General features: G+C 42.5%; 1 protein-coding gene across 2 annotated transcripts; it reads right to left on the bottom strand.

Annotated features, from left to right (window-relative positions):
• Positions 1-12,682: 12,682 nt before the first annotated feature.
• Positions 12,683-17,769, bottom strand: GJA10 (gap junction protein alpha 10). 2 transcript variants are annotated; one of them, XM_038132427.1, is made up of 3 exons: positions 17,604-17,769; positions 14,355-14,890; positions 12,683-14,255 (listed from the first exon to the last, which is right to left on the bottom strand). In XM_038132427.1, the coding sequence occupies exons 1-3, from the start codon at positions 17,651-17,653 to the stop codon at positions 13,327-13,329; spliced, it is 1,515 nt and encodes a 504-aa protein (XP_037988355.1). In that variant the 5' UTR covers positions 17,654-17,769; the 3' UTR covers positions 12,683-13,326. The 2 variants fall into 2 exon arrangements, with proteins under 2 accessions (XP_037988355.1, XP_037988354.1); XM_038132426.1 differs by having other exon boundaries at positions 12,683-14,890.
• Between the last annotated feature and the right edge of the window lie 1,621 nt (positions 17,770-19,390).

Below are 19,390 nucleotides of genomic sequence, written 5' to 3'. Positions count from 1 at the left end.
GAAGGGTCAACTGACACAGTATTTTAAAGATGTTTTTCTGTTGCCTTTTTTATTTTTAAGTGACCTCCTATATATATGAATAGATAGAATGTTTTATGAGTATAAAACCAAGTTTTAACTTGCTTCCTGACATGAAGATTTACTCTACTAACAACTCATGTGCAACTGGTACTCTTGACCTCATTCCAACGGTTTAAAAAACCCACCCACACAACCCATTGCGCTGCAGCTCTTAGGTTTGACCTGGCCTCATACTGGTGCTGGGTCCCTTGATTTCCTCTACCTTGGGAACTGATATTTAAAACCACTGCTCAAATAAGTGTCTCTTCCTCAACCTTTCCTTCGTCTCTCTCTTTCCCTCCCCTGCAAGCTTTTCTGGATGTTTGATTTCATTCTTTCCCATTAGAAGTGGCTAATTTTGTGTCATTGCTTCCTATATTTACATGTATCATGGTTTTTCAGTGGGGTTTTTTTGGTGGTGGTGGTGGTTGTTATTTGTTTCTATTTTGTTTTGAGGTTTTTTTGCTATTTTGAACCATGTGGCTTTCAAAGCAGTTACTGGGCTAACGTTTAAAGGAAGCTACTGGGAGAATTAGTTTCAGACCTGGACGTCAGTTTACATACCCGACCATTCTTGTCTCACGAGGTCAAACCAAATGACCACAAAACATCATTGGAAAGAGCGTAAAAAAAATCTGACTGCAGAATTCTAAGAGTTTGGCCAGTGGGCACTGTGATCTTAAGAATCTCTTTGCATTTGTCAAAGAGGATACATGCAGCATCTCTCCTGCTGGGCGTTGCTTGGGAATGGCATGGTGAGACCCCATCTCCCCGCTGAGCGCTGCTCTGCTCCCATGGGCACGTGAGTCTTTGGAGCTCTGTCCAGTCTGCATCTAGTCCTCCTTTTCCTCTGCCATTGCTATACTTGTATTGCCAGGAAACCTCATTTCATTTAGGCTTGTTATGCTTTGTCAGGTGAGTACTACACTATATAATGTGTTTGTTTCTCTGCGTTCTCTGGGGGTGCCTTGAACACAATTAAAGCTCATTGCAAGCTGATTCTGGAACAAAAAGGTAGTGAAAAAAAATTTAAAAAAAAAGAGTGGAAACAAAACAGAAAACAAACAAAACAAAAGCAAAAATGTTGGCTGTATTATCAGGAGATCCCAGTATTTATATCACTGACTTCCTAACGTGATGACTCAGGCGTCAAGAGTTTGATGCTGCAGTATAAAACTATTATTTTATATATTGTACAAGTAATTTATTAAATGTCTTTCTAAGGGTATATGCTGCTTTTAAGATGCACTATATTTTTGGATCTAATCCCTGTATTATTTTTTTTCCCAAGGAAGTAAAATGTGCTGCAAAAGCAAGCCACAGTGATTAGTATGCTAACTGCTACTTCTCTTTAAAAAGCAGAGTGGGAACGAGATACGTAACTTTGCTAAGTGGATTAACTCCTGCCAGAGAAATGATTAATGCTGATACTGTGGTGTTAATCTGGAGTGTGACACTTCATCATGTCTGTATCCTAAAGAGTGCTTAAATAGAAGTTAAAATGCCTAGATATATAGTTAATTTTTTTAATATGTGACTTCATGACTGCCTAGTAAATAAATCTGCATGCTGGAATCACTATAATCCTGTAATAAAATGAAAACTTATCCACTAGGAGAAAGCGTGGTGAAGCATTGCAATTCCAGAGTCAACACCACATCCTCATCTGTGTCTTGCAATCCACTGCTGTGGTGGTGAAGAGAGAGCAAGGGGTGTGTTTGCAGAATAGGAGAGCCACAGTAAATTTTGCAGTGAGACAAAGTAGACATTCGCCAGTTTCCACAGGCTCACATTTTGCTCCACTTGACATCCTCTGCCATTGCAACAAGGAGTGCTACTTCCACCTATTTTTTTCCCTGATCTGAGATGCTTTTGAAGGTGCCTCTGGGTGAATGTTGTAGCCCATGGCTACAGCATTTTAAAAGTCTCTATTTTAGGGCTGCCGTGAGAAGTTTTAGCTCAGTATGAGCAGTGGCTTTGCATAAGGAAGGGATCTGCTAAGTATGGAGCAGTTTTATTTTTATCAGAAGTGAGGTGAAACTCAAACTATTAACATAAAGAATTTCTGCTCTCTTTCCTGTTAAAAATTTTCTCAACAGATTTTGACTTCATTTCGGTTTTGTCTCTGCCAACACAGTCCAAGTTAATTTTGCATCCATATATAGAATACGTGTATGTATGTATGTATGTATACATACATCTATAATTCTAGTCAGTGTGTGTTTGTGTATTTTCCTGTTTATAATACATATATGTATATTTATAATACTCCCTGGAGTATTTTATGACTCAGGCATCAGGTCTGATGCTGTAGAATACAATATATGTGTATATGCATATGTTCAAATACTGTGTGTATATTTAAAAGATCTATTGTTGGTGGTCTGTAGAATAATTATTCCCTTTACTCTCAAAATTTTAATGGCATTACTTGCAAAGTTTAAGTGTACAGTATTTTCCTACACTCCACCAAGATAGGTATTATTTATATCGAATTCAATTATTGATGAGCATTTTAAGGTATTACATTAATAATATTGCCATTTTTTCAAACAAAATCACTTTTTGGCAGGAAGGAATGCTAAAAATATCTTTTTATAAGCTTATTCCCCCAACCAAATGACTGCTAAAAAGCCAGTTAGATGACTCCTGTTCTTGTGCAAACTTAAGTGACTGTGGGCAGAGCCCTTGCCATAGCCGAAAGTCACTGTGTGGTTCATGCAGTGCCACTGTTGTCCCTTTTGGCTAATTAAGGGCATGCAGAAAGAAACTAACATCCCAAAATAGAAATGGGAACTGGCAGTGTTTGATTTCATTGATTGCTTAGAAGCAGAGATGGTCCCAGGCTACGAACCCAAACGACCCCCCCGGCTTTGGAGGGAGCCAGGCAGGGGCTGCAGTGGATGGTGGGCTCATCCCTGCAGCCAGAGGAGCCCATGCTCTGGGATGTGGGCAGAGGAGGGAGCAGCTGCCCCGTGCTGGGGGTTGTGGCTGGCACCCCCTGCCCAGGCTGGTGGTACCCTGCAGCTGTGATGTACCTGAGAGAAATGTGCACGGTTCCAGTCCTGTTCTCACTGCTGCCTTTGCTCTGCCTGAAGCTCTCTGGATCCCTCAGACCAGCAGGAATGATACTAAACACTTTGGTGGTATTCAGTGCGTGGTTGTTTACTCCAAGTTGCAAGCATCACCTTTGATTTCAAGGGTGAGGATGCCCTAAGAGTTTGTTCCAGAACCAGTTGGTTACAAGTGCACCTCTTATATATGCCTTACAAACTTCAGAGGCCATATTCAAAACAGGGTTTTATCAGTGTATGCAAGGGGGTGCAACCCCTCTTCTCTTCCTCCCCAGGTCAAACAGTATGGACAGTTTTCACACATATCTACCTGTATAACCCTCTGTACCTCTCATAACTGGTCAATGACTGTAACAGGTTACATCAGGTGTTTTTTCTACATACTTTTTACACAAATTCTATGCGATTAATGTAACTTAATTCAATGCATCATTTTATTGTACTAGTTCTTAAGCTTGTCTTTATTTTTTTTTCTAGGTGACTGTGGTTTCTTGTGATTTTTATTGTATAAATAAATGAGGTGGCTGTTGATGCTTACTCTCTGTTACTAAGAATTTTTACCTTTTTGGAAGAAAGCATTGCTATGAACTAATGAATTTAAAATGTCATTTACTCATTGTAAATACAGTATTGTGCAAAAAAACAAAAATGAAAAAAAACCACCCAACCCTTTTCATTCATTTGAATTGCTAGTGTTAACTGAATTTTGTCTAGACACCATTTCTGTTGATGAAATAAAGACATATCATTATGTATTGTAAATCGTCTCATCGTGACTCTGAAATCGACGTTGCAGGGCTCAGTTAACACATGGGTTGTAGGTGAGATACAGGAGGGTGGGTTGGAAGCAGTTGTTACTGCCAGGTGAATCTCTGGACTAATGAAGAGACTTCTACTCACGTGGTCCCACTGCTAATTCACTAGCAGTCTTTGATCCAGGGATCCAAGTTACCTTTGATCTGCAGGAACAGCCCAGGGTGTTCCGTTGCAAACATGAAATAAGTTTTTTTGGAAGATCAAATAAGCTGTATCTATACTCATTCCCCTAGTGCATGACTTAAGGCAATTCTGCTCAGTCTTTGTTTTGGTCTTCTAAAGCGCCAGTGTACTTGTTGGAAGGTAGGGGAAGAGGCTGAAATTTGTTTCTCCTTTAAGGAAAACCTGAGAGAAACTGAGAGAGGTTTGTGTAGAAACAAAACATAGCTAAAAAATCTCTGTAGTATTCCTTCCTGAAAGAGGAAACTTGTGCCATGGACCATTAGCAGGAAAGCCAGAAAGGAGAGAAGAAATTACAACAGCTTTAGATGCTATTTACCACAAGCAGGACATGGGGTCCAGCAGGGAGGCGTTTGTGCTGTGGGAGTCCCACATCTGCCACCTCTCTCCTTGTGTTGGATGCAAGCTGGGAGCCTGCTCAGCAGCTTGGCAGGAGGAGACCCAGGGACGAGGGAATGGCATGACCAGTTGTCCTGCCCTGGCCCACACACTTGCTGGCATGTCACTCTGTGGCCCGGAGAGGAAGTCAGGCTGCTAGAGGGAGATCCCCAGGCTTTTTTACCACCAGACAGAAGACCATCAATTGTGTTCCCTTGGCCACCAACCTCAGCATCTTCCTTTTGAGTATATATGAAAAAAGCTTCCCATCCCATCAAATCTGTCAGAGGATGTATCCACCATGTCTACGCAGCCTGGCAGTAGACAGACTACGTTAGCAAAGCTGTTTCTCCATTCCTCAGTTGTTGTTGGCATTTAATGGCCACCATTTCAAGTATTTTTGTTGTTGTTGTTGTTTAGGGGTTTTTTTTCCTTAAAATACTGAATAAATGCACAGGCAAATTGTCAATGAGTTTCTAGTGAGGCAGAATATGAATGTAAATCATGTGCTCTTGAAAAAAACCAAAACACTACCATCTTTATGCTTGAGTTATTTTCCTGCAGTCCTGCTTTCTGCTAGCCTTTCCTTAGAGTTGTCAAGTCATGGAGGATTTTTATGCATAGGGAAAGCTGCATAGCAAACAAACTTGTTCCAAGCATCATTCCCTGCTGAGATGATAGCAAGTGTGAACTGTGACAAATAAAAGCAGCTTTAAGTATGTGGCCAGAAACAGGATCAGGGACAGTCAGAAGAAGGTTCTTTATTTTCCAGGTGCATCAGTGGAAGAGCTGCTTTCTTGGGCTGCTTCCTTGGGCTGCATACAACCCAGAAAGCCAACCCTGTGGAGCTAGGCTGTACTAGCAAACTGAAATGAGCTCTTTTTTGGCATTGCTTGTATTTTGGTTCTTCTGTATGAATTACTGTGAAGCAAATAAGATTTTTGTGACCACCATGACCATTTTTGTGACCACCATGTGATCTTCTCAAACAGCAAACTGTAAAGTATAGATGTTTTGCACTTAAAATAAATTGTCTGATATCACTTAGTTTTAATTTTGAATCCAAAAGCATTAGCTATGAGGAGGCTACATTAGCATGGAAAGGCTCTATCGGAGTTTGAGGATTGCATTAGCACAGGCAGAAAAGCTGCAGATATTCTTCAGCTGTTTTTCTTCTCTCTTAAATTTTCTGTCCTTTCAGATTCCATGAGTGTTTCCTCTGGTTTTTTATTCATCAGCTGCTGAAGTCTGGAGAGATTGAGGCCACGTAGCCTTCCAGGTTACTTTCAAATCAAACTATTCCTTTCTTGTCGGTGCCTTGGGTCTTAGGCTACCTTGAAGTTCGGTGGATCAGGCTGGTTTCTGATATGAACACCACTAGCATGCACAACAAGTTGTACATCCCAAAACGCTCCCCAAAGACACAAGGCTGTTTCTGCAGTGGCAGCACACACTGACAAGATCCAGCTCAGTCTACGTGAGAGAAATCTTGAGTCGTGAAGCGAGCTACCCAGTAACATCAGCAGTCAGGCTACAGCACAGCCGGGATTGGTATGAAATGGAGGAATAAAGTGTTTGCTTTTTAAACTGTATTATCAATTTAGCATTATAGCAGTGGGACAGGGGAACATAACAACAGAAAATCTGCTTTTCATCTCTCTGCTGAAGGCAGTTTGTACTCAGTCTCTTAGTTTATTTCTTCTCCTTAGAATGTCCTTACTTTTTCATGATGGATGATAGTTCTAGAAGCATGCTCTGAAAGATAACAAGAGAAAAAAAGCATGAAACTGAATTGGTTTAAAGGAGAAAAAGAAATGCTACCATAGTAATTAACCCCAGCAAATACATCATTAAGGGAATCTGGTGTTTAGCTGACAACATACTTACGTTGTAGGGCTTTGTTCAATGCTAACGGGGGAGTGGGAAGAGGGGAAACACCTTGATTTTAAACCAAAATAAGTACATGACTGCATTGGTGTGACCAGCATGTTAAGGGGGGTGATTCTCCCTCTCTACTCGGCTCCTCTGAGACCTCACCTGGAGTGTTGCATCCAGCTCTAGGACCCCAATAGAAGAATGTCATGGACCTGCTGGAGCAAGTCCAGAGGAGGGCCATGAGGATGGTCAGAGGGGTTGGGACACCTGTCCTATGAAGACAGGCTGAGTTAGCATTGTTCAGCCTGGAGAAGAGAAGCCTTCAGGGAGACCTTATAGCACCTTCCAGAGCACCTTTAGCCCTCTAAAGAGGGCTTACAGCAAAGCAGTAGAGGAACTGTTAGTAAGGGCGTGTGATAGGACAAACGGTAATGGCTTTAAACTGAAAGAGAATAGGTTTAGATCGGGTATTAGGAAGAAATTCTTTACTGTGAGGGTGATGAGGCACTGAAAAGGTTGTCTTGAGCTGTTATGGATGTGCCATCCCCGCAAGTGCTCAAGGCCAGGTTGGATGTGGCTTTGAGCAACATGGTTTAGTGGAAGATGTCCTGGCCCATGGGTGTGGAGGTTGGAACTAGATGATCGTTAAGGTCCTTTTAAACCTAAACCATTCTGATTCTATAGTTCTGTGATTTAGTAATTTGTTTGAAATCAGTGAACGCAATCTAGTAGTTCTTCCTGTACCTAGTAAGGGGGTTTGTATATTTTTAAATTCTTTAAAACCTTGCAAAGATGGACTCAATTAAACAAATTCCACTTTTTAAAATCCAGCTTATTTGTTTGTTGCTGCACAGATCCTCAGAGGGGTTAATTAGTGTTCAGCTGCTGCTGACACCCAAAGTTTATCTGTGCTTGTGCTAGTGGTGAATGGTTACCTTTGGGTGGCCAAGTGGCTTTTGCAGGATAATTGGTACACTTGCTGTCATCACCACAAGTTTCTTCTGAGTGCTCCAGGGCAGAATAAAATACAAGTACTGTGGGATTTATTTCTTTTTTAAAGAGGTATTTGCACTGAAAAACTGTACAAAACCAGCAGTAGTTACCAGCAGGTGTAAATGTGAATACCTTTAAGGATTCTCAAAAATTCTAGAGCAACACAGGGTTTTGCCAGTCCCTTACCCCACCTGCAGATTTTCCTGGTGGAGCTCCGCTGTATAACTCCTCCGTGGGTATCAGGTTTGTTATTTCAATGTACATTCACTCTTATCAAGCTTCTGCAGCCCCAGAAGCAAGAGCAGGTGAGCAGCTAGTTAAATGAGTGGGTATTTTATTCCTTACACGTTGTTGAAAGGTTGAGTAAACATGCCCTGTTCTGAAGAAGATGGCAAGCACTCATGCTGAACACCAGCTTTCTCTTCCCTATCCTGCTCACTATGGAGTGTTTTCCCAGTGGGTAAGAGGCTCAAAGCTGAATGGAGAATTGAGAAAAATTGAACAGCATGGAGGAATAAAAGAGCAGTGCAATGAGGGAAACCAAACCTAGTGAATTGTAAAATTTCCGCAACTTTGACATTTCAGCCCTAGAGACTTTCTTCTCTGCAAAAGAATAAAATCAGCAGCCCTATCTCACACTAATTCTGCAATCTGAGAGTATCAGTGTCACCATCTGCTCCATTGTTAATTTTATTCCCTTCATCCACTGTAAGAAGGGAGTCTTGCTTTTAAAGATACATTGGTTACTTTGTAGCCAAAAATTCAGACTTATTAAAAAGGCGCTGTAAAAGCACAGGACACTCCAGAGGAGAGGATGGGGAAGATGCAGCAGTTCTTGAAAAACAAAAGTCTGGAGTGCCTAAAATGACTAAGATTTCTTTATGAAAGTATTGATCTAGTAATTTTGGTTGCTAAGATGATTATACATCTTCTAATGATTTCCAGTTTTGGTTTTTGATTTAGGAACTTATCATGGCTTCAGGAAGAAACACAAACATTAGATAATGTCAAGCCCCCATCTTCTTGGAATACCCTTGGGTACTCTAGAAAAAGCATGAGCACAGTAGTTCTCTTAACACAGGTTTAGGCATGGGTTGCAAATATAATTTGTTCCAAGTCATCTGAAAGTTGGTGCCTTTGTGAAAAGAGTTGCCAATCTAGGGTAAATACTCCCAATCCCAGTTAACCAAATTAAAACTCCTAAGTTTTAGAGCATAGCATAGAATTCTTTAGAAAACTATCGTATAGGTAAAGACCGAAAAGAATTGATGCTGGACATCCTGCTGAGCACGGAACTGGAATCCTCTGCTTTAGAAAGGCAGGAAACACAGCTAGCAAGACTTCAAATTCAGCTAGCAATGAAATACCAGACAGCCTCCAGCTTTTGTAGAAATTATTGTATTCAGATACTGAATTGGGAAGACATTGTGACACTCTGAAGATGGAAAGTCAGGCTGTGGTCCTCTCATCTGAGCTTTCTGATCATTCTGCAATCACTCCCTGGTTTGCAGAAGTTGGATGAGGAGGAAGACTGCTTGATTCTGGCAAACGGTGCCTTTGGAAGTAAAGCTGCTGTCTTCTCTATTTGCTCATTTGGAGTGCTCAGATTCGCTTTTCAGGCCCCCAGAGATAAGAAGAGAGTTATTTGATGGTCCTAATGGTTTGACACAGTCTTGCATGTGGATGCTGGGAGACAATACCCCTCAGAGCAATGCTTCAAGAGCCAGGTGCCTATTTTGGGCTGTAATTCCTGGCCCTGCCTATTTTCAAGACAGCACCAGTTGTATCTGTACTTGTTATAAACTGATCTTTGACTGCCTCAGTCTATTAATCTTATCAGGCTTCAGCACGTATTATCCACCAGTCAAGACCGTGACTGGTGCAAATTATGAGGTCTTTTTCTCATAATATAATTCATGTGCAGAGTCCTATGGACAGCAGCATAATTCTTACACACCTTTGCGGAGCCACCTCCTGGCTATGAGCTATGATTACGGATATACTAAATTCAATGAAGCTTTTTTCACTCATTGTTTATGAAAAGCTGCCATTTAAGGCCTGCTTCACCTAACAGAGTCTGGCAGCCTGGGACCATCCTGAAGATGCCCTTTTGCTCCATAGCTCTATCTCCCATTAAATAAAAGTTAAAAAATGGTGAGAGATGCAAACCTTAAGGCAGAACTATGTGTGTACCCACAATATCTCTTAGAAGATAAAACGCTATTTATTCTGTAAGATGTATCCTCTAGGTGAGCCTTGAAATTATTAGCTTGGAGACTATTATCAGTGAACTAATTGTTTTCTGTCACTTCAAAGCATGCTGACTGTGGTCCTCGGGACCAAGGTTTTGGAGATGTGCAGATAGTCTGACTTCAGCTGTACACAGTTGCTGGATTCCCCTGTCAGTGTAGAGTTTTGTAACATTATATTGAGATTAGCTCATCTGTATAGTCAGCAATGCTCTTGTCATTGTGTTTAGGTGGAATGAAATCAGTTGGAAATAACCCTGATGTATTCTCCACCTTTGCTTTGCTATGTGCTTGAAGGTCCAGTTTTGGTGGTCTGCCTTCAGAATATAGAAAGCCTAAAAATTGACCAGCAGTATCTCAAAAAAAGGGGTTTTTTTCCCACTGAATCTTTAGTCAAGCAAGTTTTTAGGTTTTCTGTCTCTCTCACTTTGGCTTCCTGGTCTGAATAATGATTAACTTTGGATAATGCCACATGAAAGAAATGGAACAGAACATGAAGAGTGAGTAGTTTGGGTGTAAAACTAAACAGTTGCAATGTAAATATTTTGTCAGGGGTTTATGCTGCAGCTGGATGTGAAACAACAAAATACCTCTTCATCTCCACCAATTCCAGGTAAGGAAGTTTTAAATAGCCTTCTGGTTTGCATTGTGGCCTGTATTGTGGTCTGTATAAATCCTACCAATGGGAAGGGCATTTCTTCTTTTTTAGATATAGAGCTGGTCTAGTTTGAAGTGAAGTCTGGAAAAGCTGAAGAATCCTGATAGCCAAACATGCATTTTGTAATCAATATCCTACTGTGCTGTTTCATAGGGGTTTTCAGTAAAGATCCAAAATAACCTTTCCTCCAAAGAGGAAAGCCTATGGCAAACTTCCTGTTCTCTTTGAGAGATACAGTTTTGTACTTATGAAAAAAATCCCATTATATGACCCAGCCACTACTATCCAACACCTGATCTTCATAGTTTGATCCACAGGATCCGATACATAATGAGAAGTAACTTTTAACACATTTATTTGTCCCTAATGATTATTACTTGCTTGTTAGAGATTCAGTTTTGGTGTGGAAATGGCGTTGGTAATACTGGTCATAAAAAAATCTGATCACTGGTTGAAGATCAAGCATCCATAAACTGTACCCTTAGACTTGCTCGGTGCTTTCAGTGCCACGACTCACAGAGTGCAGTTGACTTGTCTGAAGACTCTTGCAGTATCAGATGGATGGATTTTGTGTAACTTTGAGGGTTTCTTTCAGCTAGGAAGAAAACTAGGGTGTTTGTGGGCAGCTGCAGCTGTTCTGCTGCCTTGGCACAGAACATGGGTATGTGGTTGGTTGGAGGCTGCTAGAATGGTTATTGAGCTGTATAAAGTGATCTTTTCCAGGCTGAGTTGATGCTCCTCTCTCATTGAACCTAATACAAAGAATGCTACAGACAAATTCTGGCACAATGGTGTGGATGAGGGGGAAAAAGAAAAAACTTTAACCAGTATGGAACTAAAGATGATAGTTTGGGAACTTTTTCCAAGACAATTGAAGAACAGTGTCAATTCTGCTCTTAGGCTACCCAGCTTAGATTACAAGATTAAGATCCAGGTTAGAACAGACTGTATTTTGGCTGTTTAAGGTATGTTTGTGCATGTGGATTCACTGTTATGTTAAGAAGTGTCTGTACTTTCTTTGCATTAGTGTTGCACGTCACTGTCAGTCAGGGATGGCATTAGGCAATGTCTTTGTATGCTTCATTTATAACTATTTTTAATATAGCCACTTTTAAGTACTTATTACAAAAAATATGATCGATAGATTTTTAATATAATCATACACATTTTTCTTTTATCCAAACATTACTTCTCCTGTGAGGAAAGGTTGAGAAAGTTGGGATTGTTCAGCCTAGAGAAGGCTCCAAGGTGACCTAACAGTGGCCTTCCAGTAAGTAAAAGGGAGCTGACAAGAGAGCTGGGGGGGGAGGGATTGTTGGCAAGGGCACGTAGTGGTGGGACAAGGGGGAATGGCTTTAAACTGAAAGAGAGTGGGCTTAGTAGGGAGAAATTCTTTACTGTGAGGGTGGTGAGGTGCTGGAACCGGTTGCCCAGAGAAGTTGTGAATGCCTCATCTCTGGAAGTGTTTAAGGCCAGGTTTGATGGGACTTGGGGCAACCTGGTCAAGGGGAAGGTTTCCCCTGACAGGGTGAGGGTTGGAACTAGATGATCCTTAAGATTTCTTCCAATCCAAAAAATTCTGTGATTCTGTCATTAGTATATGATTATGGTCTTCTGGAAATCAATATTAAAACAAATCAAACCAATGCTGAGTGCCTTTGACCAAATTAAATAGTTAATATAGGAACTGAGGAATACAGACTGTAAGAGTATTCAAGTTTTAATGCCCAGGTTCAACAAATTTATGATGCACCAGGATATTTGTGTATTGAAATCAGTATTCATAAAAATGCTGCAGCAGTGCCAGAATAAAGTGCATTTGCCAAAACCTTGCCTCAGCTGTATTAAGAAGTACCTGCACTTTTAAATATTGCATGCTGTAAGCAGGAAGCACCAGAAAGCAGATCTACATCAGTCACATTTTAAACTGCTAGCACAAGTCCTATACATAATGATCTCCAAAGACAGCATGCTGGGAGAATGTTATTTCAAAAGTAATGACATTGTTTTGCAAACTGACTATATTTCTCTGAAGGTCTCCCCTGGAAGGTAGAATCATTGTCATTACACAGGAAAAGCTGCCAAGCAACTTTTGTGAGTTCTCAAGAGAGTGCTACTGAAATTCTGTCTAGCTTTGAACAACTTTCTGCATTCACCTTTTTAAAGAGCCTTCTATCTGAGTATCAAAAGCCAGCAGATCAACTGATTAGGCTCTAGGCCCTCTCCCTCTACTAAAAAGATTGAAGTGGAAAGTGGTTAAATTGCACCTAAGTGACAATTTAACATGGCTTATGCTGACTGGCTTACTGGAGGAACTGTAACCCCATGGAAACTGGAACTCACAAACAATTTTTGCATAAGCAGTGGAATGGTGCCTTGCGTTTCTTACCAGAAAAGATTTGAAGTTTGTTGGCTTTGTTTGTTTTGCATATAGGAAAGAAAAAGAGGGGGGAGGGAATGTTCGGGAAGAGTGAGGAAAAAATTGAACAGAATCTATGACTTTGAGCATTGTGTGAAGTAATCTTGTTTATTACATGCCCTATAAAAAGGTATTTATGGGCTTGCTACTGCAAGTGATTGTAAAGGAGCCTCTGTGCTCTTAAAGAACCAAACCTGTGATCTGAGGCCACCAGAATTCAAACCTCTTTTAAGAAATCCTTGTTGACTCTTGAATGCGAGCACTGTATCTTGCCAAAATTATGACTGTAAGCAAGCCTAGAGCATGTGGCCAAAGAAAAGGAGAAGCTGCTGAAAAAGCAATTCTGTAGTCGTTGGCTCTGGCATTGCAACTATTTGGTGGGGGTTTTTACATGTAGATCTTTTGATTTATTCATTGAACAATTATTCGACTCAGAGGTCACCTCTGAGACAAACCTGCAACCGAGAGAAGTTGTGTCATGGAACTCAATGCATTCTTGGCTTCTCTTTCTTACACTGGCTGGAGGTGAAGAAGTTTTCCCTGGGACAATCCTCGTCGAGTTGATTGGGATGATGGAATGAGTATAAAGAAGCTGGCATTCGGGGACTTAATGCTCCTCGGGACTTAGTAATTCCCTGGTATTCCTGCTTTCACGGCAGAAGGAGGCCGAGCTTTTGGGAGCTTGGCTTTGTCCGGGGGGCAGCGAGGCTCTGGGGCTGTGTTGGGAGTCCTGCCCGAGCCGTTCTGCCCCCTGGCTCGCCCCCTCCTCCCCAGGGCCGGCACAGGGTGCCGAGGTCCCCCGCCGCCCCCCTCCCGCGGGCTGTCCCGGGCGCTACTTGCCATGGACACGCGGCGTCCCGAGGCGGCGGGCGGCGGGCTGGGCGCGCCCTCCTCGCGGCGCTTCCCCTCCGAGCCGGAGCCGGAGCCGGGGCCGGGCCCGGAGCCGCCGCGGGAGGCGGTGCTCTCGCTGTCGCTGCCCGCCCGGCTCCCGGTGAGGACGCGGGAGAGGAAGCTGGACTTGCGGGTGCCGGGGCAGTGCCCGCTGTCCGGGGAGTCGCCGCGCTCCTCATCCGGATCCCGGCAGGCGCTCGCCCGGCTCTGCCTGCGGGGCGTCCGGCGGGCTGCGGCGGCCGCTCCCGCCGCCCCCGTCCCGCCGCCCGCCGGGGCTGCCCGCGGCGCCTCCTCGCTGCTGGAGGAGGGCGGCTGGTGCTGTCCGTGGTGCCGGCGGCGCGGCGGCGGCGTTGCCCGGAGCTGCCCGCGGTGCTGCCGGGCCGGCGGCGGAGCGCGGGCGCCGGGCGCGGGCGGCGGGAGCGGCGCGGGCGCGGGGCGCGGCGGGGACGCGTTGCTGGCCAGGCAGGGCGGCGGAGGCACCACCGAGCTCTTCTTGGAGTTGTACGCGCTGGGGTCCTCTTCGGACGGGCCCGCCGGCCACAGCGGCTGCCCGCACAGGCTCTTCTGGATCTTCTTGATGCCGAGGTGGGCGATTTCGAGGATGTTGAGGAAGAGGGAGACGGCGGCGATGCTGTTCATGAAAACCATAAAGATGGTCTTCTCTGTGGGTCGGGACACAAAACAATCCACCGTGTTAGGGCAAGGGGGCCGAGTGCATTTGTAAAGGGGAGACATGTGAAACCCGTATAAAAGATACTGACCTATCATAAAGCCCACTTCGACCACCGAGCGGGTCAGGATATGTAGGACATAGGTGCGCAGCAGGGACCCTCTCAAGGGTGCCTTATTCACTTTCTTCTGTTCCTCCAGCTTACGCAGTTCTCTCTCCACTCTCCTGTGTTCCTCGAGCATGGGCTCTAGGTCCTCGAGCTGAGCCCGCAGGTGGGCTTTCCTGTTCTGTCGCTCTTTCTCCAGTGCCCTTAACCGGTAGAGCGCGTGGCCCATGTACACTAAGGATGGGGAGGAGACAAATATGATCTGCAGTACCCAGTATCTGATCAAAGAAATGGGGAAGGCTTTGTCGTAACAGATATTGTTGCAGCCGGGTTGCTCCGTGTTGCAGATGAACTCGGACTGCTCATCATCCCAGACATCCTCAGCAGCCACTCCCAGCACCAGCATCCGGAATATGAACAGGATCGTGAGCCAGATTTTGCCAACTATGGTGGAGTGGATGTGCACTTCTTCAAGGATGCTGCCCAACAAGTTCCAGTCCCCCATGGTCAGAAGTTCATTTCTGGGGGAAAAAAAAAAAAGTTACTTTCCTGCAATGATGTATTTCTTTTGGAAATGGCCATTTTTAGTTTTTGTTGTTGTTTTTGTTATTTGTTTTCAGGCTTTTTTTGTTAATTTTAATATATGTGTTTCAGATACATTCTTCTGGTAGCTGGAGAGCTCTTAGAAGTTCATAATTACTTTCTACTTACTGAGCTTTTAAATTAATTCAAACTTCATGATTACTGGTCAAAGATGCAAATGTGAGATTAAGAGATATTGATTTCAGCTGTAAACCACAGTACTTGATAACTGCCCAAGCTTTATATTCTTTTCTTCCCACTAGAAGTGAAGATGACTTTTTTTTCCACCTTGCAAATCATTTGCTAACTACAGTTTAATTCTCCACCCACTTCATTCCACATTGACTATGGAGTTGCCATAGTTTTACCACAATAAATAATGTTATTTGCTTTAATTTTTTATAAAGTTTTGAGAAGTGTCCTATAACTGTGACTTAAACCAGTTTCATTTTTTACCCCAAAGTAGTAGCAATTTTAATGCCATCCATCCAACATTTTCCCATCTACCCGGGTAACGATTCACAAATTTCTCTCTAAAACTACAAATACATAGCTGATTTACGCATAGCTGGACATTTGCAGTCCCAGTTCTAGGATGATATCAACACCCTGAGTGCTCCTAGGGTTAATACTTTTATTTTTATGCATCATGTTTTGCTGCATCTTAATTGTAAATTTTAACACAGGAGGTAATTGAATCAGAACGATGTGGAGGTTTTTAACAGTGAGTGTGTGAAAATCTTTTTAACTACCTCTATCCCAGATACTGATTCACGAGCAAATTGCTCTATGTTCTGCTTGATTTACAAGGTGCTTCTTTTGAAGCTTTCTTTTAGAGCTTCAGGTAATATGGGGAATTGAAATGTAAGATATTTGACTGTTTATTTGTGAATCAACTGCATGTTTGGTGTTGCGTCCCTGGATTTTTTCTGCTAATATGGCAATAAATTATTGAAGCAACTGGGATCACATCTACCTTAGGGTTTGCATTTGAATTACTTTTATGCTACAATACTTTCAAAACATTCCAAATTCCACTAAACCACAACCTTTAGTGAAGTGCCATTTCTAAGAATTATTAAAAAAAAAAAAAGATCTGGCTGGTTGGTGTGCCTAAAATCTTGTATATATTTAAATGATAGCGTAGCTGGCTGATATCACCATTATTAATACAGCTTGGCTCATGACATGATCTCAGGTAGTTCAGTTTTGCTTCAAGACTGTATTTATCCACACTTCAAGTAAAAATTTTCAGTTGTAACCAGCAGTGAAGTCATTCTCAGCATAGGCATCCTACAGACTTTATTATTGTATTTCTGGGACTGTTTTTGGTCTGCAAATTTGAATTTTCACACATGGAACTGGCTAAGTAAACAGATCTAGTCAAGCAATCTCTTAGGTGTTGTTATGCACCCAGAATATCTTGTTTCCACATTCCTTTCCTCCCACACATATCACTGCAATGAGACACAGGAGGAAAACAGAAAGTCAGCAATAATTATTGTAGTCCAACGCAACAGTTAAGCAAAGGAGGGAGCTTTAGGCATATTCACTGCCTTGCAAATGGCTGATCCCTCACTGAAATTGATTGACTCAGCAAAAAACCCCAACCAAACAACAAAACCCTAAGTGTGATGCTAGGGTGTAAATTCAGGGATAAATATGTTTTAATCCCAAAGATGAAATTCTCTAGCAGTAGAAACTGTCTGGAACAGAAAGTGGACATAACTATTCAGGGCAAGGGAGGTGTCTAAACATACCACTCTGGCTTGGCAGAGTTTTGTTTCTTGAGCTGTTTCCACCAGTGTTTAAATAATCTATCCTCACCTTTGCATTATAAAAGCCAACAGAGGAAATGTAATTGTAGGAATGGTATAATTCACCCTTTAAGTGAGCCCTTGATACCAGGACACTTCCCCTCAGCACTGCACTGGTAGAACTTGCAGTATAAATAATGATGCAGTGAATGCTGTGTATAAAATAAAGAAGTTAGTTTAGAGCCACAAAAGCCAGTGTTTCTAAGAAATCAGCCCAAACTACTTCACGACCTTGTCATAGCAACGTGCTTCTAATTTTTTCAATTTCTGTCCCCTTTCCTGGTCTTAATGAGTTCTAACAGAGTAATTTCAGTTTACTGTAAGAGAGTAAACTTAAATATCAATTATATAATTATTTCCAGTTTACTAGTAGACTAGAAATTCTAGTAGTACAGCCTATTCCATACTACTAGCATCGTAGAATAGAAATATACCATTTTCAGTATAGAAAGTACATACCTGAGACATTTCTCATTCTACTATCTAACTTTGTGTCTGCCCAAGTATTTTTGTATGGTTATTTCAAGTAATAAAAATTCATGCATGTAATCAGTTAGAACCAGATGGAAATCCATCATTTCTCTTGGAGGAAGTTCCTTTATTTTTTGATTTTGTTACTTCTTTAAAAATCATCTTGTCATTTGCCACTATTCAAATCACTTCTATGTTATGTTCCTGCCACGTTTACATCAGCTGAGGTATGAAATAGCAGCAATAAATTTTAAATTTCTTGTTAGACATTAAATGTTAAGATGCAAATACTCATGGTTTTAATTTGCATTGCTTCAAGCCCGCTCCATACTGCCCTAGAAAGGATTATTTTTCTGCCACTTACCTTAGGAGAAAGCCCTTGGGTAATCTCTTAGAGCATTGCAGAAGGAGCATGCAGAACTGCTTGTTGTTGTTTCTCAGAGACGTCTCTTTGAGAGTCCTAGGACATCTTCTTTTTTTTCCTTTTTTTCCTTTTCCCCAAGAGCCCAAGCATAGATGTGGTACACTGAATGGGCTTCTCAGTTCTATGTAGCTGGATGCCAAGATCACTCTGTCTAAACTGTTCATGCACAGTTTAAAAATCATCAGATGATAGGATGGATGATAGGATGGTGCCTCTAGCCAAAATTATCATGCAATTATTTTAGTCAGTGGTGTCTAATAAAGCCATTCCCCCAAGGCTTAATTCGTACAGCAGCAGTTTGTGAAGTCCCTATGCCTTGTTTTAGTCAGTTCCTTGAACTTTACACCTCCACCCAGCTCCCAAATGGAGTTTTATTTTGTAAAATGGCTAAATAGGCAGCCTTTACAGTACAATAGAGTCTTACATTTTCTTTACGTTCCATTAGTTTTGCTTTGGATCAATGCTCGAGGATCGATCGGTCATGTCCGATTTCATACTCTGTTGCCTGGTGAGTTAATTTAGGATGTGTTAGACCGAGCCTTTGAAAATGGAGGCCACAGGAACTAAACTCGAGTCTTAAGTTAGAAACACAGGCATTCAGCACAGTAACCCTTCATCAGCTGGGTTGAATAGCTGCCCTCATGCCCATTCAGAACTGATATCTGTAAGAGACAAGGTTTAAAAAAGGAAGGTGAGTTGTCAAAATGGTATTTTGTGAGAAATTGGAGCCACCAGAACTGAGTTGCCCATACTAAGACCTTCTACTGCCTACTCCTGCCCATGCTCAGGCCTACATTTTATGGAAATATAAATTACTCATTTTTTCCTTTCTTATTTTGGAACTTCTGGCCATTTTCATCCATTTTATAAGGCACATGTGTGATTTCTACTTCAGACTCCTCTCCCTGAAGATACTGCCACAAACCAATGGCCAGTTCTCAAATGACAGTAGCTTCACCTCTTCTTTGGAATGATCTCTGATTTATGTACCATTGCATCCTTTTCTATCGCACAAGCTGTATGTGTCTCCCTGGAAGTCCTGATTGAATATGCCTTCAGAGCCCTGCCCTGCAGCAGATGAGGTGGCTGCAGCACCTCTCCTCTAGCCTCAGCCTAACACAGCAGATGTATGGCTTATGCACACATTACAAACAAATGCCTAAGGGGCAGTAGGACTAAAATTTTCACCCCGAGGGATGTGTTAATATTCATCCAGACCTCCACAGGCCTTTCTCATCCATATACTCTCACATACCTGCCATTGCCATTTCATTTTCATGTCTCTTCTTTCCAAATCTGGTCACCAAGTCCCTAAAGCTTTTCCTCGCTGCATCCGCTCAGACCATTGACTCAGGCCCGGTCCTCTGTGCTGCCTCATCAAATGCTGTTGACCTGACATCTCCAGCAGCTTCCATAGTGCCCAGGTGTTTCTCAGGAGCACCCTCTTTACCTCTGCTGGCGGTGAAAACTTGAGAAAAGAGTAAGAGCTGCAGCACCTATGATGTGCTGCAGCACCTATGTCCATCCTGCCAGAGTTGTTCAGTGCAGAAGCAGCTCATTCTGGGCCCAGCACATTTCTGTCCCATCCCACCTGCCCCTTGGCAGGTCCAGAACCACAGGCTGCCTGCTTCACTCTGCCACCAGAGCAACCTGGTTTAAGGTTTTGGTTTTCTCAGGGAACAGGGCAGGTCACAGTGGGCTGTCCAGGGACAATTTTTTGCATTTCT

The sequence above is a fragment of the Motacilla alba genome, chromosome 3, assembly GCF_015832195.1.
Source record: "Motacilla alba alba isolate MOTALB_02 chromosome 3, Motacilla_alba_V1.0_pri, whole genome shotgun sequence".
NCBI lineage: Eukaryota > Metazoa > Chordata > Aves > Passeriformes > Motacillidae > Motacilla > Motacilla alba.
The sequence above is the reverse complement of the archived record's forward strand: the minus strand, read 5'-3'. Positions and strand labels throughout refer to the sequence as shown.

Excerpts from the sequence above, each read along its gene's own strand:
- GJA10 (XM_038132426.1), bottom strand. The coding sequence starts at position 17,653 with ATGCTCCTTCTGCAATGCTCTAAGAGATTACCCAAGGGCTTTCTCCTA. Across the intron at positions 14,891-17,603 it reads CCCAAGGGCTTTCTCCTAAG|AAATGAACTTCTGACCATGG; the intron begins GTAAGTGGCAGA and ends TTTTTCCCCCAG.